Source organism: Balaenoptera physalus, assembly GCF_965194825.1.
Source record: "Balaenoptera physalus genome assembly, chromosome: 7".
Lineage (NCBI taxonomy): Eukaryota > Metazoa > Chordata > Mammalia > Artiodactyla > Balaenopteridae > Balaenoptera > Balaenoptera physalus.
Genome location: NC_138886.1, coordinates 21,457,321 through 21,471,510, shown reverse-complemented (window position 1 = coordinate 21,471,510; position 14,190 = coordinate 21,457,321). Strand labels below are relative to the sequence as shown.

The 14,190-nt window shown below is 37.6% G+C and overlaps 1 protein-coding gene across 5 annotated transcripts in view; it reads left to right on the top strand.

Moving 5' to 3' along the window:
* The window catches only part of HSDL2 (hydroxysteroid dehydrogenase like 2), a 93,881-nt gene that overhangs the window by 37,576 nt on the left and 42,115 nt on the right, over nucleotides 1–14,190 (top strand). For 4 of the 5 annotated variants that reach the window (XM_082469215.1, XM_082469216.1, XM_082469214.1 and 1 more), the window contains exons 2-4: nucleotides 5,497–5,660; nucleotides 6,602–6,700; nucleotides 12,799–12,913. In XM_082469215.1, coding sequence (XP_082325341.1) covers nucleotides 12,879–12,913 — 35 coding nt within the window. In that variant the 5' untranslated portion in view covers nucleotides 5,497–5,660; nucleotides 6,602–6,700; nucleotides 12,799–12,878. The remainder of the gene's footprint in view (nucleotides 1–5,496; nucleotides 5,661–6,601; nucleotides 6,701–12,798; nucleotides 12,914–14,190) is intronic. The other variant, XM_082469217.1, reaches the window with a different exon arrangement.

Genomic DNA, 14,190 nt, shown 5'->3' with positions numbered 1-14,190 from the left:
AGGGAGGGGCATGATATACTTAAAGTGATGAAAGGGAAGAACCTATAACCAAGAATACTCTACCTGGCAAGGATCTCATTCAGATTCGATGGAGAAATCAAAAGCTTTACAGACAAGCAAAAAGCTAAGAGAATTCAGCACCACCAAACCAGCTCACAACAGATGCTAAAGGAACTTCTCTAAGTGGAAGAAACAAGAGAAGAAAAGGACCTACAAAAACTAACCCAAAGCAATTAAGAAAATGGTAATAGGAACATACATACCGATAGTTACCTTAAATGTGAATGGATTAAATGCTCCAACCAAAAGACACAGGCTTGCTTAATGGATACAAAAACAAGACCCATATATATGCTGTCTACAAGAGACCCACTTCAGACCTAGGGACACATACAGACTGAAAGTGAGGGGTGGAAAAAGATATTCCATGCAAATAGAAATCAAAAGAAAGCCGGAGTAGCAATACTCATATCAGATAAAATAGACTTTAAAATAAAGAATGTTACAAGAAATGAGGAAGGACACTACATAACGATCAAGGGATCAATCCAAGTAGAAGATATAACAATTATATATGTGCACCCAACATAGGAGCACCTCAATACATAAGGCAAATGCTAACAGCTATAAAAGAGGAAATCGACAGTAACAATAATACTGGGGGACTTTAACACCTCACACCAATGGACAGATCATCCAGACAGAAAATTAATAAGGAAACACAAGCTTTAAATGACACAAGAGACCAGATAGATTTAATTGATATTTATAGGACATTCCATCTGAAAACAGCAAATTACAGTTTCTCCTCAAGTGCACATGGAACACTCTCCAGCATAGATCACATCTTGGATCACGAATCAAGCCTTGGTAAATTTAATAAAATTGAAATCATATCAAGCATCTTTTCCGACCACAACGCTATGAGATTAGAAATCAGTTGCAGGGAAAAAAACGTAAAAAACACAAACACTTGGAGGCTAAACAATACGTTACTCAGTAACCAAGAGATCACTGAAGAAATCAAAGAGGAAATCAAAAAATACCTAGAGACAAATGACAGTGAAAACACAATGATGGAAAACCTACGGAATGCAGCAAAGGCAGTTCTCAGAGGGAAGTTTATAGCACTACAATCCTACCTCAAGGAACAAGAAAAATCTCAAATAAACAATCTAACCTTACACCTAAAGGAACTAGAGAAAGAAGAACAAACAAAACCCAAAGTTAGTAGAAGGAAAGAAATCATAAATATCAGAGCAGAAATAAATGAAATAGAAACAAAACAGTAGCAAAGACCAATAAAAGTAAAAGCTCATTCTTTGAGAAGATAAACAAAATTGATAAACCTTTAGCCAGACTCTTCAAGAAAAAGAGGGAGAGGACTCAAATCAATAAATTTAGAATTGAAAAAGGAGAAGTTACAACAGACACCGCAGAAATACAAAGCATCCTAAGAGACTACTACAAGCAACTCTATGCCAATAAAATGGACAACCTGGAAGAAATGGACAAATTCTTAGAAAGGTATAACCGTCCAAGACTGAACCAGGAAGAAATAGAAAATATGAAGAGACCAATCACAAGTAATTAAATTGAAGCTGATTAAAAATCTTCAACAAACAAAAGTCCAGGACCAGATGGCTTCACAGGTGAATTCTCTCAAACATTTAGAGAAGAGCTAACACCCATCCTTCTCAAACTCTTCCAAAAATTGCAGAGGAAGGAACACTCCCAAACTCATTCTATGAAGCCACCATCATCCTGATACCAAAGCCAGCCAAAGATACTACAAAAAAAGAAAATTACAGACCAATATCACTGTTGAATATAGATGCAAAAATCCTCAACAAAATACTAGCAAACAGAATCCAACAGCACATTAAAAGGATCATACACTATGATCAAGTGGGATTTATCCCAGGGATGCAAGGATTCTTCAATATATGCAAATCAATCAATGTGATAAACCATATTAACAAATTGAAGAATAAAAACCATATGATCATCTCAATAGATGCAGAAAAAGCTTTTGACAAAATTCAACACCCATTTATGATAAAAACTCTCCAGAAAGTGGGCATAGAGGGAACCTACTTCAACATAATAAAGGCCATATATGACAAACCCAGAGCAAACATCATTCTCAATGGTGAAAAACTGAAAGCATTTCCTCTAAGATCAGGAACAAGACAAGTATGTCCACTCTCACCACTATTATTCAACATAGTTTTGGAAGTCCTAGCCACAGCAATCAGAGACAAAAAAGAAATAAAAGGAATCCAAGTTGGAAAAGAAAGTGTAAAACTGTCACTGTTTGCTGATGACATGATACTATACATAGAGAACCCTAAAGGTGCCACCAGAAAACTACTAGAGCTAATCAATGAATTTGGTAAGGTTGCAGGATACAAAATTAGTGCACAGAAATCTCTTGCATTCCTATACACTAACAACTAAAGATCAGAAGAGAAATTACGGAAACAATCCCATTCACCACTGCAACAAAAAGAATAAAATACCTAGGAATAAACCTACCTGTAAGGAGGCAAAAGACCTGTACTCAGAAAACTATAAGACACTGATGAAAGAAAGCAAAGATGACATAAACAGATGGAGAGATATGCCATGTTCTTGGATTGGAAGAACGAATATTGTGAAAATGACTATACTACCCAAAGCAATCTACAGATTCAGTGAAATCCCTATCAAGCTACCAATGACATTTTTCACAGAACTAGAACAAAAAATTTTACAATTTGTATGGAAACACAAAAGACCCTGAATAGCCAAAGTAATCTTGAGAAAGAAAAACAGAGCTGGAGGCATCAGGCTCCCTTACTTCAGACTATACTACAAAGCTACAGTAATCAAGACAGTATGGTACTGGCACAAAAACAGAAATATAGATCAATGGAACAGGATAGAAAGCCCAGAGATAAACCCACGCACATATAGTCACCTTATCTTTGACAAAGGAGGCAAGAATGTGCAACGGAGAAGAGACAGCCTCTTCAATAAGTGGTGCTGGGAAAACCAGACAGCTACATGTAAAAGAATGAAATTAGAACACTCCCTAACACCAGACACTTGCAGGACTTCCCTGGTGGCGCAGTGGTTAAGAATCCGCCTGCCAATGCAGGGGACACGGGTTCGATCCCTGGTCTGGGAAGATCCCACATGCCACAGAGCAACCAAGCCCGCGAGCCACAAGTACTGAGCCCGTGTGCCTAGAGCCCATGCGCTGCAACAAGAGAAGCCACTGCAATGAGAAGCCCGCGCACCGCAACGAAGAGTAGCCCCACTCGCCGCAACTAGAGAAAGCCCACGCGCAGCAACAGAGACCCAACACAGCCAAAAATAGAGAAAGAAATTATTAAAAACAAAAAGTTAGCTCATTAAAAAAAAAAAAGACACATGTGCCCCAATGTTCTTTGTAGCACTGTTTATAATTTGCCAGGTCATGGAGGCAACCTAAATGCCCATCGACAGATGAATGGATAAAGAAAATGTGGTACATATATACAATGGAATATTACTCAGCCATAAAAAAGAATAAAATTGGGTCATTTGAAGAGACGTGGCTGGACCTAGAGACTGTCATACAGAGTGAAGAAGTCCGAAAGAGAAAAACAAATATCGTATATTAACGCATATACATGGAATCTAGAAAAATGTTACAGATGAACTGGTTTGCAAGGCATAAAGAGACACAGATGTAGAGAACAAACATATAGACACCAAAGGGGGAAAGCGGAGTCGGGGTGATGGTGGTGGGATGAATTAGGAGATTGGGATTGACATATATACACTAATATGTATAAAATAGATAACTAATACGAACCTGCTGTATAAAAAATAAATAAATAAAAATAAATAAAGTAGTTGTCACTTTGTGGGTCGGGAGGAAGAAGGATAGTTAGAGAGGAATAGACAGGTGGCTTCTAAGGCGTTGGTGATATTCTATTTCTATTTCTTGGTATTTATCTTATTCTTTAAACTATACACATTAGTTTATATGCTTTTTGTGTGTTTGCTATTTCACTAAAAATAGTTAACACCTCTGTCCCTTCCTCACTTCTCCACTCCCCTTCTTTCTTGCTAAACCATTTATTCCTTATTTTGAAATCCTCCCACGTTTACCTCTTAATTTGCTTCTAGAGTGTAATCCTCCAGATCTTGGCAAGAGCTTTATGTTCTTTTGTTAACAAGCCTACTTACCTGTTACCCCTGTCTCTGGTTACTGTCCCTTTTTCTCTTTGTCATTGTCACTTTTGCTGTCCTCTCCATTCTTCTCCTTAAACAAGCTTTTTATTTGCCTTTAGAAAGTAAACAAGAAAGTAGGTTTCCCTCTCTGTTATCTGACTTTATACAGGTTTTCTTCTCATCTAACAATTGAATAATTAGAAGGTTAAAATTTAAGGTTGGTGGATATAAGAAAATTAATGGACACAGAGAACTTTCCTAAGTACATTTGGATCAGAGGATCTTTTGAACAATACCCTGAGTTCTTTGCCAGCTTTCTAGGTTGGTTTGTTTAACAGTATTACTGAGATGTAATTCACACACCACACAATTTACCCATTTAAAGTATACAATTAAGTGGTATATTATATATTTTCAGTATATTCACAGAATTGTGCAACTATGACCACAATCAATTTTAAAATATTTTCATCATCCCAAAAAGAAACCCCATACCCCTCAGCTGTCAACCCCCAAATCCCCCACCCCCAGTCCTAGGCAACCATTAATCCTTGTGTTTCTATAGGTTTGCCTGTTCTGGATATTTCATATAAATGGAATCATACAATATGAGGTCCTTTGTGACTCTTTCAACTAGCATAATGTTTTCAAGGTTCAACCATGTAGCATAGATCAGTATTTCATTCCTTTTTATTGCTGAATATATTCCATTGTATTATGTATATATCACATTTTATTTTTCCATTCATCAGTTGATGGACATTTATGTTGTTTCCACTCCAGCTATTATAAGCAATGATGAGCATCTGTTAAACAATTATTAGCTTTTACATAATTCCTTTTAAGTGGTGTGTATTCATTGCAGAAAACTTGAAAAATCCTGAAGAATATAAAGAATATGATACAATTTATTCATAATCCCACCACTCAAAAATAAGCTCTTTTTAAAAAATTTTCAAGAATAAGCTTTGTTAACACTTTTTCTGTCGGAAAAATACGTTTATGTAGTTTATTAATTCCTCATTTCTCTTTAAGATTTACGTCTCATTTGAGCAGATTTTGTTTGCCAAGTCACAGCAAATCTGGCCGCTGCAGTTGTAATAATTTGTAAATCATTGTACAATAGGAGTAAAGTAGAGTTATTAGCTATCAGATGGGGAGGGAGGAGGGTTTAGAGAAAGTTTGATAGAGGAGGAAACATGTTTTGTGACTATGTGCATGAATTCCTGAAACTGGTAAGTAAATAAAAACATTGAGCTTTCTAATAAGGTCACATTTGTTCTGTTGTAGGAAGCTAGCAGGATGTACTGTCTTCATCACAGGCGCGAGCCGTGGCATTGGCAAAGCTATTGCTTTGAAAGCAGCAAAGGATGGAGCAAATATAGTCATTGCTGCAAAGACCGCCCAGGCACACCCCAAACTTGCAGGCACAATCTATAGTGCTGCTGAAGAAAGTGAGTTTCAATACATAGAGAATTTGCTGGAAAGTTTAATTATATCTATCTGAAGTCTACCCTAAAAATAATTTTATCTGGTTAAAGAAATATTTTGTCACCTTAGAGCAGTGTTTGGGAACCATTTTTCTCCCCAGCACTTTTAAGTGATGGGAGAGACTCCCGTTAAATATCATGTCTCATGAGGGCAGTGGTTCTTGGATGGGAGCAGAGAGTAGAGGAGTGGAAGTAGAGGAAAGAATTTGAGAGGTGGATGGTGTGAACACTTTGAAAAAGCGCTCCATGTTACTTGTTCTCTGCATAATTCGCAAGTCATTATTTTAATACTTGCAGTTCACAAATAGCTATTGAGTGCTTATATTCAAGGCACTGTGCCAGGAGTAATGGCTTAAATTTCAGCTTCAGTTGATATTGCTAGTTTTGTTAGTTATGTTAATAGTATTGTGGTTATGCTAGGGGAATACATATGAAGCAGTTATGAGTGAAATGATGCCTGAGGTTTGTTTTGAAATACACCAGCAAAAAACAAAATGAAATTGGGGGTAGATAAACAAATTAAATGACTGGCAAAACATTATCAACCATTGAAGATAGGAAATGGATTCATGAAAGTTCATTATACTATTCTTTATATTCTTTATATTTTTGTACATTTTTGGAAATTTTCCATAATAAAGGTCTTTTAAATTACCTTCCCCATTTTAATTACCTTCCTTTTTGGTTTTTTAATAGAGTTGGCCTAGCTAGTCTGCAGCTGGATATGGATTCATCAGTCTGTCCTACTGTAGGGCAGAGTTGCTAGTAGTTATAAGACATAGTTACTTATACTGATTTTCTGAAAATGGGGTACTTTTTTCTTTTGACTCTTGTGTCAGAGGTTTGATATTGATGAAAGGTTTAATATTTGAATGCTTTAATGTTTCTTTGTTTATCCTTTGTAGTCAAAGCAGCTGGAGGAAAGGCCTTGCCATGTGTTGTTGATGTGAGAGATGAACAGCAAATCAGCAGTGCAGTGGAGAAAGCAGTTGAGAAATTTGGAGGTAGAGCCTTCATTCTGAAATAATTATTGAATATTGGTAAAGTATAGGTGTAACTATAATTTTATATTTAATTTTCTTTTGATTATTTTTTACTGAGTCTTTTTGAGTATAACCAGAAATGGGTATTTGTTCATATAGAAGCACAGCTTAAAACCATCTGATGACTAATTGAATAATTATTAAAAATCATTATGGATAGTATAACAAATTTACCATCCAAAATAAAGTTAAGACCTTGACAATAACATACATCTAGCCAAGTGGTTCCCCAGATCCCATCCACTTGTCTCTCCCCAGTTCATGTAACCATCATTTGATGACTTTTTAATATTAATTGAATAAAGTGCAGATGACCTGTTGGCATTCAAGATCTTTCACATTCTGTTGTTAACAGACTTGTTTTGGTTTCATCTTTCTTCTACACCCCTATGTAAACTCCCTCCTTCAGCCAAAATTGTTTACATCCATTTCCTTACCTTGAATTTTTTTTGTCTCTTAGCTTTTGCTCTTACTATTCCTGAGGCTCCTCCAGTGCCCACTTCTCCACCTCTGATCCTTCCTGAAATGTTCCCTTCTTTGTCTTTTGAAATCCTACCTTTTTGTGCTTTAATCTCATCTCCTTCACGAAGCCAGTTTCCTGACTTATGCCAACTAATCAGAAGTGTACATTTTTCTTTCTCTGAATTCTGAAAACATTCCTTTGATCCTCATCTTGTACGACTTTAGATCTTAGTATTTCTTTTTTCTCCCCAATTGGTTCATAAGCTTCTAGAAGGCAAGTGTTGGGAGTTGAACTGAGACTTTGATGGCATTATAGCAAGGCACGTAGCCATGTCCAAATCCTGCCCTATTACCACTCTCTCCCTATAATATTCCAGAGACTATATGTACATGCAAAGGATATTGGCCAATGGGAAACAAGGTTAATGCTTTATTGTTAGCAAGGCTCATGCTTATAACTCCCAGTGTGGAGTGCTGTGTTATTCTGGACTGGAGCACAAAGCTTTGGCTCAAATGGGGTCTCTTCCTTTAAATCCAAAATCTTACTCCTGGTTGGCAGCCTTTCCCAAAGTAATGTGAATGCCCATGAGAGAAGAGGAGAGAGAATGCAAAATTACTGGGTATTTTTTTTTGTTTTTTGTTTTCTTACTGATCGGGCTGCAAATATGAAAGAGGAAGGAGAGGAAGCCACATTCATGTGCAGGACCTTTTATCTAAAATGACTTCACCTACTAGTAAAAGTGAGCAATTAGTGCCAATTAGGACTTAACCTAATTAGTTTAGCCATTCATTTTTAGGGAGGAATTAAGGGATAAGGTGGGTGAGGGTGGAAGACTGGAGCTTTTCCTTTCTCTGTATTCATCCAGTTTTAGTTCTTTCTGTTGATCCGTTGGGTTTATCAACTGAGGGCAAGTTTATCCTTCTTGGAGAATGAGATCATCAGAATATTGGGGAGAGCTGCTACCAGCTTTGTCTGAGGCCATTCTCTATCTTTATTTCTGTCCTGTAATTCTGTTAGAGAACATCAGCAGTTCAGCTGTTGTCTGGTATTGTCCCAAGAAACCTCTGAAATGAGTCAAGATGGACATTAGTTAAAGATACTCAAGACCATACTATATAGGCCCAAAATTCACCCCCCATTTATTTATTTTTTTAATTTAATTTTTTAAACTTTAAAAAAAAATTTTTATTTATTTTTTGGCTGTGTTGGGTCTTCGTTGCTGCACGCGGGCTTTCTCTAGTTGCGGTGAGCGGGGGCTACTCTTCGTTGTGGTGCACGGGCTTCTCATTGCAGTGGCTTCTCTTGTTGCGGAGCACGGGCTCTAGGCACACGGGCTTCAGTAGTTGCAGCACGTGGGCTCAGTATTTGCGCCCTAGAGCATGCGAGATTCAGTGGTTATGGCTCACGGGCTCTAGAGCACAGGCTCGGTAGTTGTGGCGCACAACCTTAGTTGCTTCACGGCATGTGGGGTCTTCCTGGACCAGGGATCGAACCCGTGTCCCCTGCATTGGCAGGCGGATTCTTAACCACTGCGCCACCAGGGAAGTCCCCCCTTTTATTTTCATTTTTATTTTTTAATTTTATTTTTCTTAATTGAAGTATAGTTGATTTACAAAGTTGTGCCAATCTCTGCTGTCCAGCAAAGTGACTCAGTTATACACATGTATACATTCTTTTTTTAATATTCTTTTCCATTATGGTTTATCACAGGATATTGACTATAGTTCCCTGCGCTATACAGTAGGACCTTGTTGTTTATCCATCTTATATATAATAGTTTTCACCCGCCTTTTAACTTCCCGTCTTGAATTCTAGCTGCATTGTCTAATCTGGTTCACCAGAAATAGTTACACATTATGTACTAATAACAGCATAGTCCAAAAATTTGTTCGTGTCAAAATGTGAAGCAGCTCCACTTTCCAGAGTTGGGATCCTCCAGAATAAACTGAAGTCTCACAAATTGATTTCTTCTCCTGTTGTTGCCACAGAGAATTTAAAGAGCCAAACTGAAATCTCTTTCTTGGAAGAATTAAGACCCAGAAATCTCTCCTCTCCAATTTTCTAACTCTATTTTGTCCCAGCCAAGGAGGTTCACTCAGGTGCATGGATGCTCTGCATTTTTTTAGCCACTGTAGCTTAGATTGTCTTCCATTGAACCTGGTATCATTCCTTCAGCATCTTCAGTGTTGGATTAATTCACCTTTGTCTATCATGTGATCTACTTTTCCAGGAGTAGACAGAGAAAACTATAAGGACAAAAGCAAATCTTGGTTTTTGTTTCTTCAGAAGCCAGTGGATCCAGATTATTGATTTGGCCTTCATGTCCTAGAACTTAGCTCAGTTGCTAGAAATCTTCAGTTAAGAAGGTATGCTTTTCATATCTTTGGGGAAAAAAATCTCCCAATGTATTTTGCTACCTATTGTTGAGATGGGCATCTGAAACACTTCTTTTTTTTTTTTTAATTAATTAATTAATTAATTTCATTTTTGGCTGTGTTGGGTCTTAGCTGTGCGTGGGCTTTCTTTATTTGCAGCAAGCAGGGGCTACTCTTCATTGTATGTAGTGCCTGGGCTTCTCATTGCCATGGCTTCTCTAGTTGTGGAGCACCGGCTCTAGGCACGCGGGCTTTAGTAGTTGTGGCACGCGGTCTCAGTAGCTGTGGCTCGCGGGCTCTAGAGTGCAGGCTCAGTAGTTGTGGCACATGGGTTTAGTTGCTCCATGGCATGTGGGATCTTCCTGGACCAGGGCTCAAACCCGTGTCCCCTGCCTTGGCAGGCGGATTCTTAACCACTGCGCCACCAGGGAAGCCCTGAAATATTTCTATCTTCTTGCTAAATTTAGAAATTGGTGGTGGAGTTACCTTTATTTTGGAATCTATCCTAACATTTCCTTCCCTCCTCCTTAGGATCCACTTTGATGTATTTAAAGTGTTTTGCTTTCCATTTGCCCATTAACTTCTGCTTTTCTGGCATAACAATGCAGAATCTTAATTCTTAATTCTTCAGTGAGCTCTGTTCAGCATCTCAGCTTCTGTTGTCTCCTAATCAGGAGGTATGCCACATTTATGAGATGATTCATAGCCTGCTTTTTTTTTTCCTCTGTGTTTTTTTTCCAGAGATCTCCCAAGTCTTTATTTTTTGCTCGTTTGGTTTTAGTTCCATACTGTGGTTGCTACTGATATGGTCTGGTTTGGAGTTTTGTAGGCCTTTGAAGTCTGCCTTTTAGGGAACACTCTACCTTTGTCCTGCTATTTCTGTCTGCTGGGGAATTATCCCTAACAAAGTCCTGCACAGTGGATGGTGCTTTGTGACCTGTGCCCTGGGGGGCCTCTGCCACATGGTACTCCCTATCACCTTGCCTTCCCTCATCTTCAGAGTGTTTCAGGCCTTGAATAAATTACGCTATTTCATAAACCACAGATGTAATCTTTCCTGCCACCTTTTTTTTCTGCAGCAGGCCTACATATATGCCTTTTCTGTATCATTTCCCACCATTGTTCCCTGATCCATTTTAATTTGGCCCATCTGAGTTCAGAAATTTTAAGATATCTCTTAATTGGACCTAGTTTTTTTTTCTCTTTATCACAGGCAAGTCAAATACAGTTTGCCCAATCAGTATATCTTCATTCCTCATCTACTTTCTTTTGCTTTTGGGCCCAGATGTTTGCTCTGCTAACATAGCTGTCACTTATTATCACATAGTGAGAGAAAAAGTCAATAAAGGTTGGATTTGCCCAAGGAATCCATTGATTGGATCAACCCTCATTAGCTTCATCGCCTTAATTAGGGTAATTCTACACAGGTGGTTTGCATACCCATCAGTCCAGCATCTCACCCAGACCCACACTCAATTTGCTTTGCTCCCACCTGGCTTTTTCTTTAGTGAATATTATCTTCCTTGTCTCTTAGGCCCTAGCAGCCTGCCTTATACAGAGTAGCCCCTCAGTGATTATCTCTTAGTGATGAGATTGAGCAATATCTAATTTTGTGAATTGAGAAGCATGTTGTGGATTTAAAAATTCCTCTCACTGGTCGTTGCCACTTGTGAAGGCAAACCATCATCATTTTGTTTATTCTGGAAAGCTGGTAGTCACAGGACGTGAAACTTGTCCAATATATACAGGTGATTTACTTGAGTTTGAGTTTTGTTATAATGAAGCTATAAAATGTAATATAGTTGAATCCAAAGTTATTCTAAGGACACGTTTTAAGAAAACATTAGTAGTGAAAACACTATGCTAAAGAATATGGAAATTGAGGAATGAGGACGTGATCAGAATTTTATAATGTTACTATAAATGAAGAAAGGGAGCTTATGACTAATATGTTGTAAGTATAATACCCTTATTTAAACCATTTTCCACATATTGTGAGAGAGGGACAAAGCAAAGTTAAGAGGATAATAAAAGACGTTTATGGCAACAGTCTAACCCCAGCAGTAGAAATTGTCATATTTGATAGAATATTAAATGCTCTTTAGAAAGAATTATGGCAGCAACATGGATGCAACTAGAGATGATCATACTAAGTGAAATAAGTCAGAAAGAGACAAATACCATATGATATTACTTATATGTGGAATCTAAAATATGACACAAATGAACTTATCTACGAAACAGAAACAGACTCACAGACATAGAGAACAGACCTGTGGTTGCCGAGGGGGAGGGGGAGGGGGGAGGGATGGATGGGGAGTTTGGGGTTAGTAGATGCAAGGTATTACATATATTGAATAGAATGTATAAACAACAAGGTCCAACTGTATAGCACAGGGAACTATATTCAATATCCTGAGATAAACTAATGGAAAAGAATATAAAAAAGAATGTATATATATCTATAACTGAGTCACTTTGCTGTACAGCAGAAATTAACACAACATTGTAAATCAGCTGTACTTCAATTTAAAGAAAAAGAATTGTGAAGGCCATGTAGAAATGCAGAAGTGTGTTTGAGATGCTTTTGTATTTTACCATTTTCATTTAACATTATTTAAGCTTGTAACCATAAATGTTACATATGGATAAGGACTGGATAGGATATGCAGAAATAATCATTATTCTAAATTTATTTTGTGTATAAGTTACCAAAACAAACTTGATCTATTTTCATGATTTGCCTGGAATTTAAACTCTAGGTCATTTCTCTTTTCCCAGTTCCCAAGACCAGAAAGGAGCTCTTCCATTTAAGTAAGGGCCTTCGAGAGGAGGGAGACCGGTGTGCTTGGAAGGGAGACAGGCCTTGGAAAGATGATGGGGGGGAAACTTTAAGGAAATTGACCTAAGGTTCTTGGAGACAAGGAGGGAAGACCAGGAAGTAAGAGAACAGATAATGATGGGAGCTACAAACCACTAAGGACTAAGCTTCCTTGCAGTTTCCTGTGGAGCCCTGGTGATGGTCTCCATGTGCCAGTGAAAATCATTTGGGTGCTGTTTTGACATAGCTACTGAGTCTTGCATTGGTGTATTGGTCAGTCATATTATCTAAAAGAAGTGTTTGTGAACTCGGGCTTCAACTATATAGAGTAAATGTTTTTTATTTTTTTTTGTTTTAAAGTCTAAATGACATTACTAAGAAGTTGATTATTTGAATACAGGAATTGATATTTTGGTGAATAATGCCAGTGCTATTAGCTTGACCAACACATTGGAAACACCTACAAAGAAAGTGGATTTGATGATGAACGTCAACACCAGAGGCACCTATCTTACGTAAGTTAAAGACCTGTGGGAGAGAGTGTTGCAGTGTTTTGTCAGAGAACTAGTTGTAAACAGATTTGAATAGGTTAGGAATACAGTTTAAAATCTAGTCAACCCTTATAAAGGCCTAAAAGTGCTCCATGTCAGTAGATAGTATTTTAAATAGTTTTATTCAGAGTGCCTTTTCTCTGTGAATCTAATAAAGACTAAAGTATAGCTCAAACATTTTCAAACATTTGCATGAGTAAATATATATATATATGCATACCAAGTCTTCTGGCAAACCTGCAGTAGTCTCTTCTTCCTCTGAAAAACACTGGAGTTTTAGTTATGTAAATAACAAGAAGCTCATTATGAATCCCATTTTAATGTAATTGAAAAAGGCTAATGCTATCTTGGGCAGTGTCAGGGAAAATATCAAATATAGAATGAGAGCAAATGTAGTCCTGTTGTGTTCTGGATTGGTCAGACCTAGTCCACTCTTGTTTATTTGTCCATTTGTTTATCTGTTTATTTACTTTCGGGTTCTACCATTTTTCATGTGGATATAAGAACAGATCAGCACAGAACTTTCTTATCTGCTTTATATGTACTTGTGTGTATCTGCCTTATATGTTTGCATAGAACAGGTGGTTAGGAGCTTGGACTTTGGAGGCAGACTCCTTTGAGGATTCAAATCTCACCCCCCACCCTTCATGACTCACTATCTTCATGACCTTGTACAAGTAACTTAACCTCTTGCAGAGTCTGTTTTCTCATTTGTAAAATGGGGATAATAGAGAAGTATGTCATAGGATTGGTAATAAGGGTTAAATGTAAAATTTGTCTTTAATTCTGAACTTTGCCCTTGGGTGTGTTTTTTTTGGATCTGCAAAACTTGGCTCTGACAGTGTTAAACATTTTGTTTTTATTAGTTACCTATATTCATAATTTCATTAGTTGCCTACATGAAAAAAATCAGGAGATTTACACAAAAATCCCGATTTCTGGCTTTTTTTGAAACATTGGCCACATAGAGACAGCGTTCCCACATGGCAACAGTTAGCTACCATAGCCCAGTGGCAGAGTATCAACTGCGTTATCAGATGGGGACTGGGTACAATTGTCTCTGGATGCTGAGGGCAGGCTAAAAAGTTGCCACTTATCATTGTGCTTGCACTTTTTCTTCTTATATTAAAGGAGAAAATAAAATATTTCTCATACCCATGTCTATCTGAAGTGGGAAAATGAGACATATGCCAAGAGGGCCATATGTGCAAGTAAAATGGTTGAGAGCTTGCTTCTTTGTA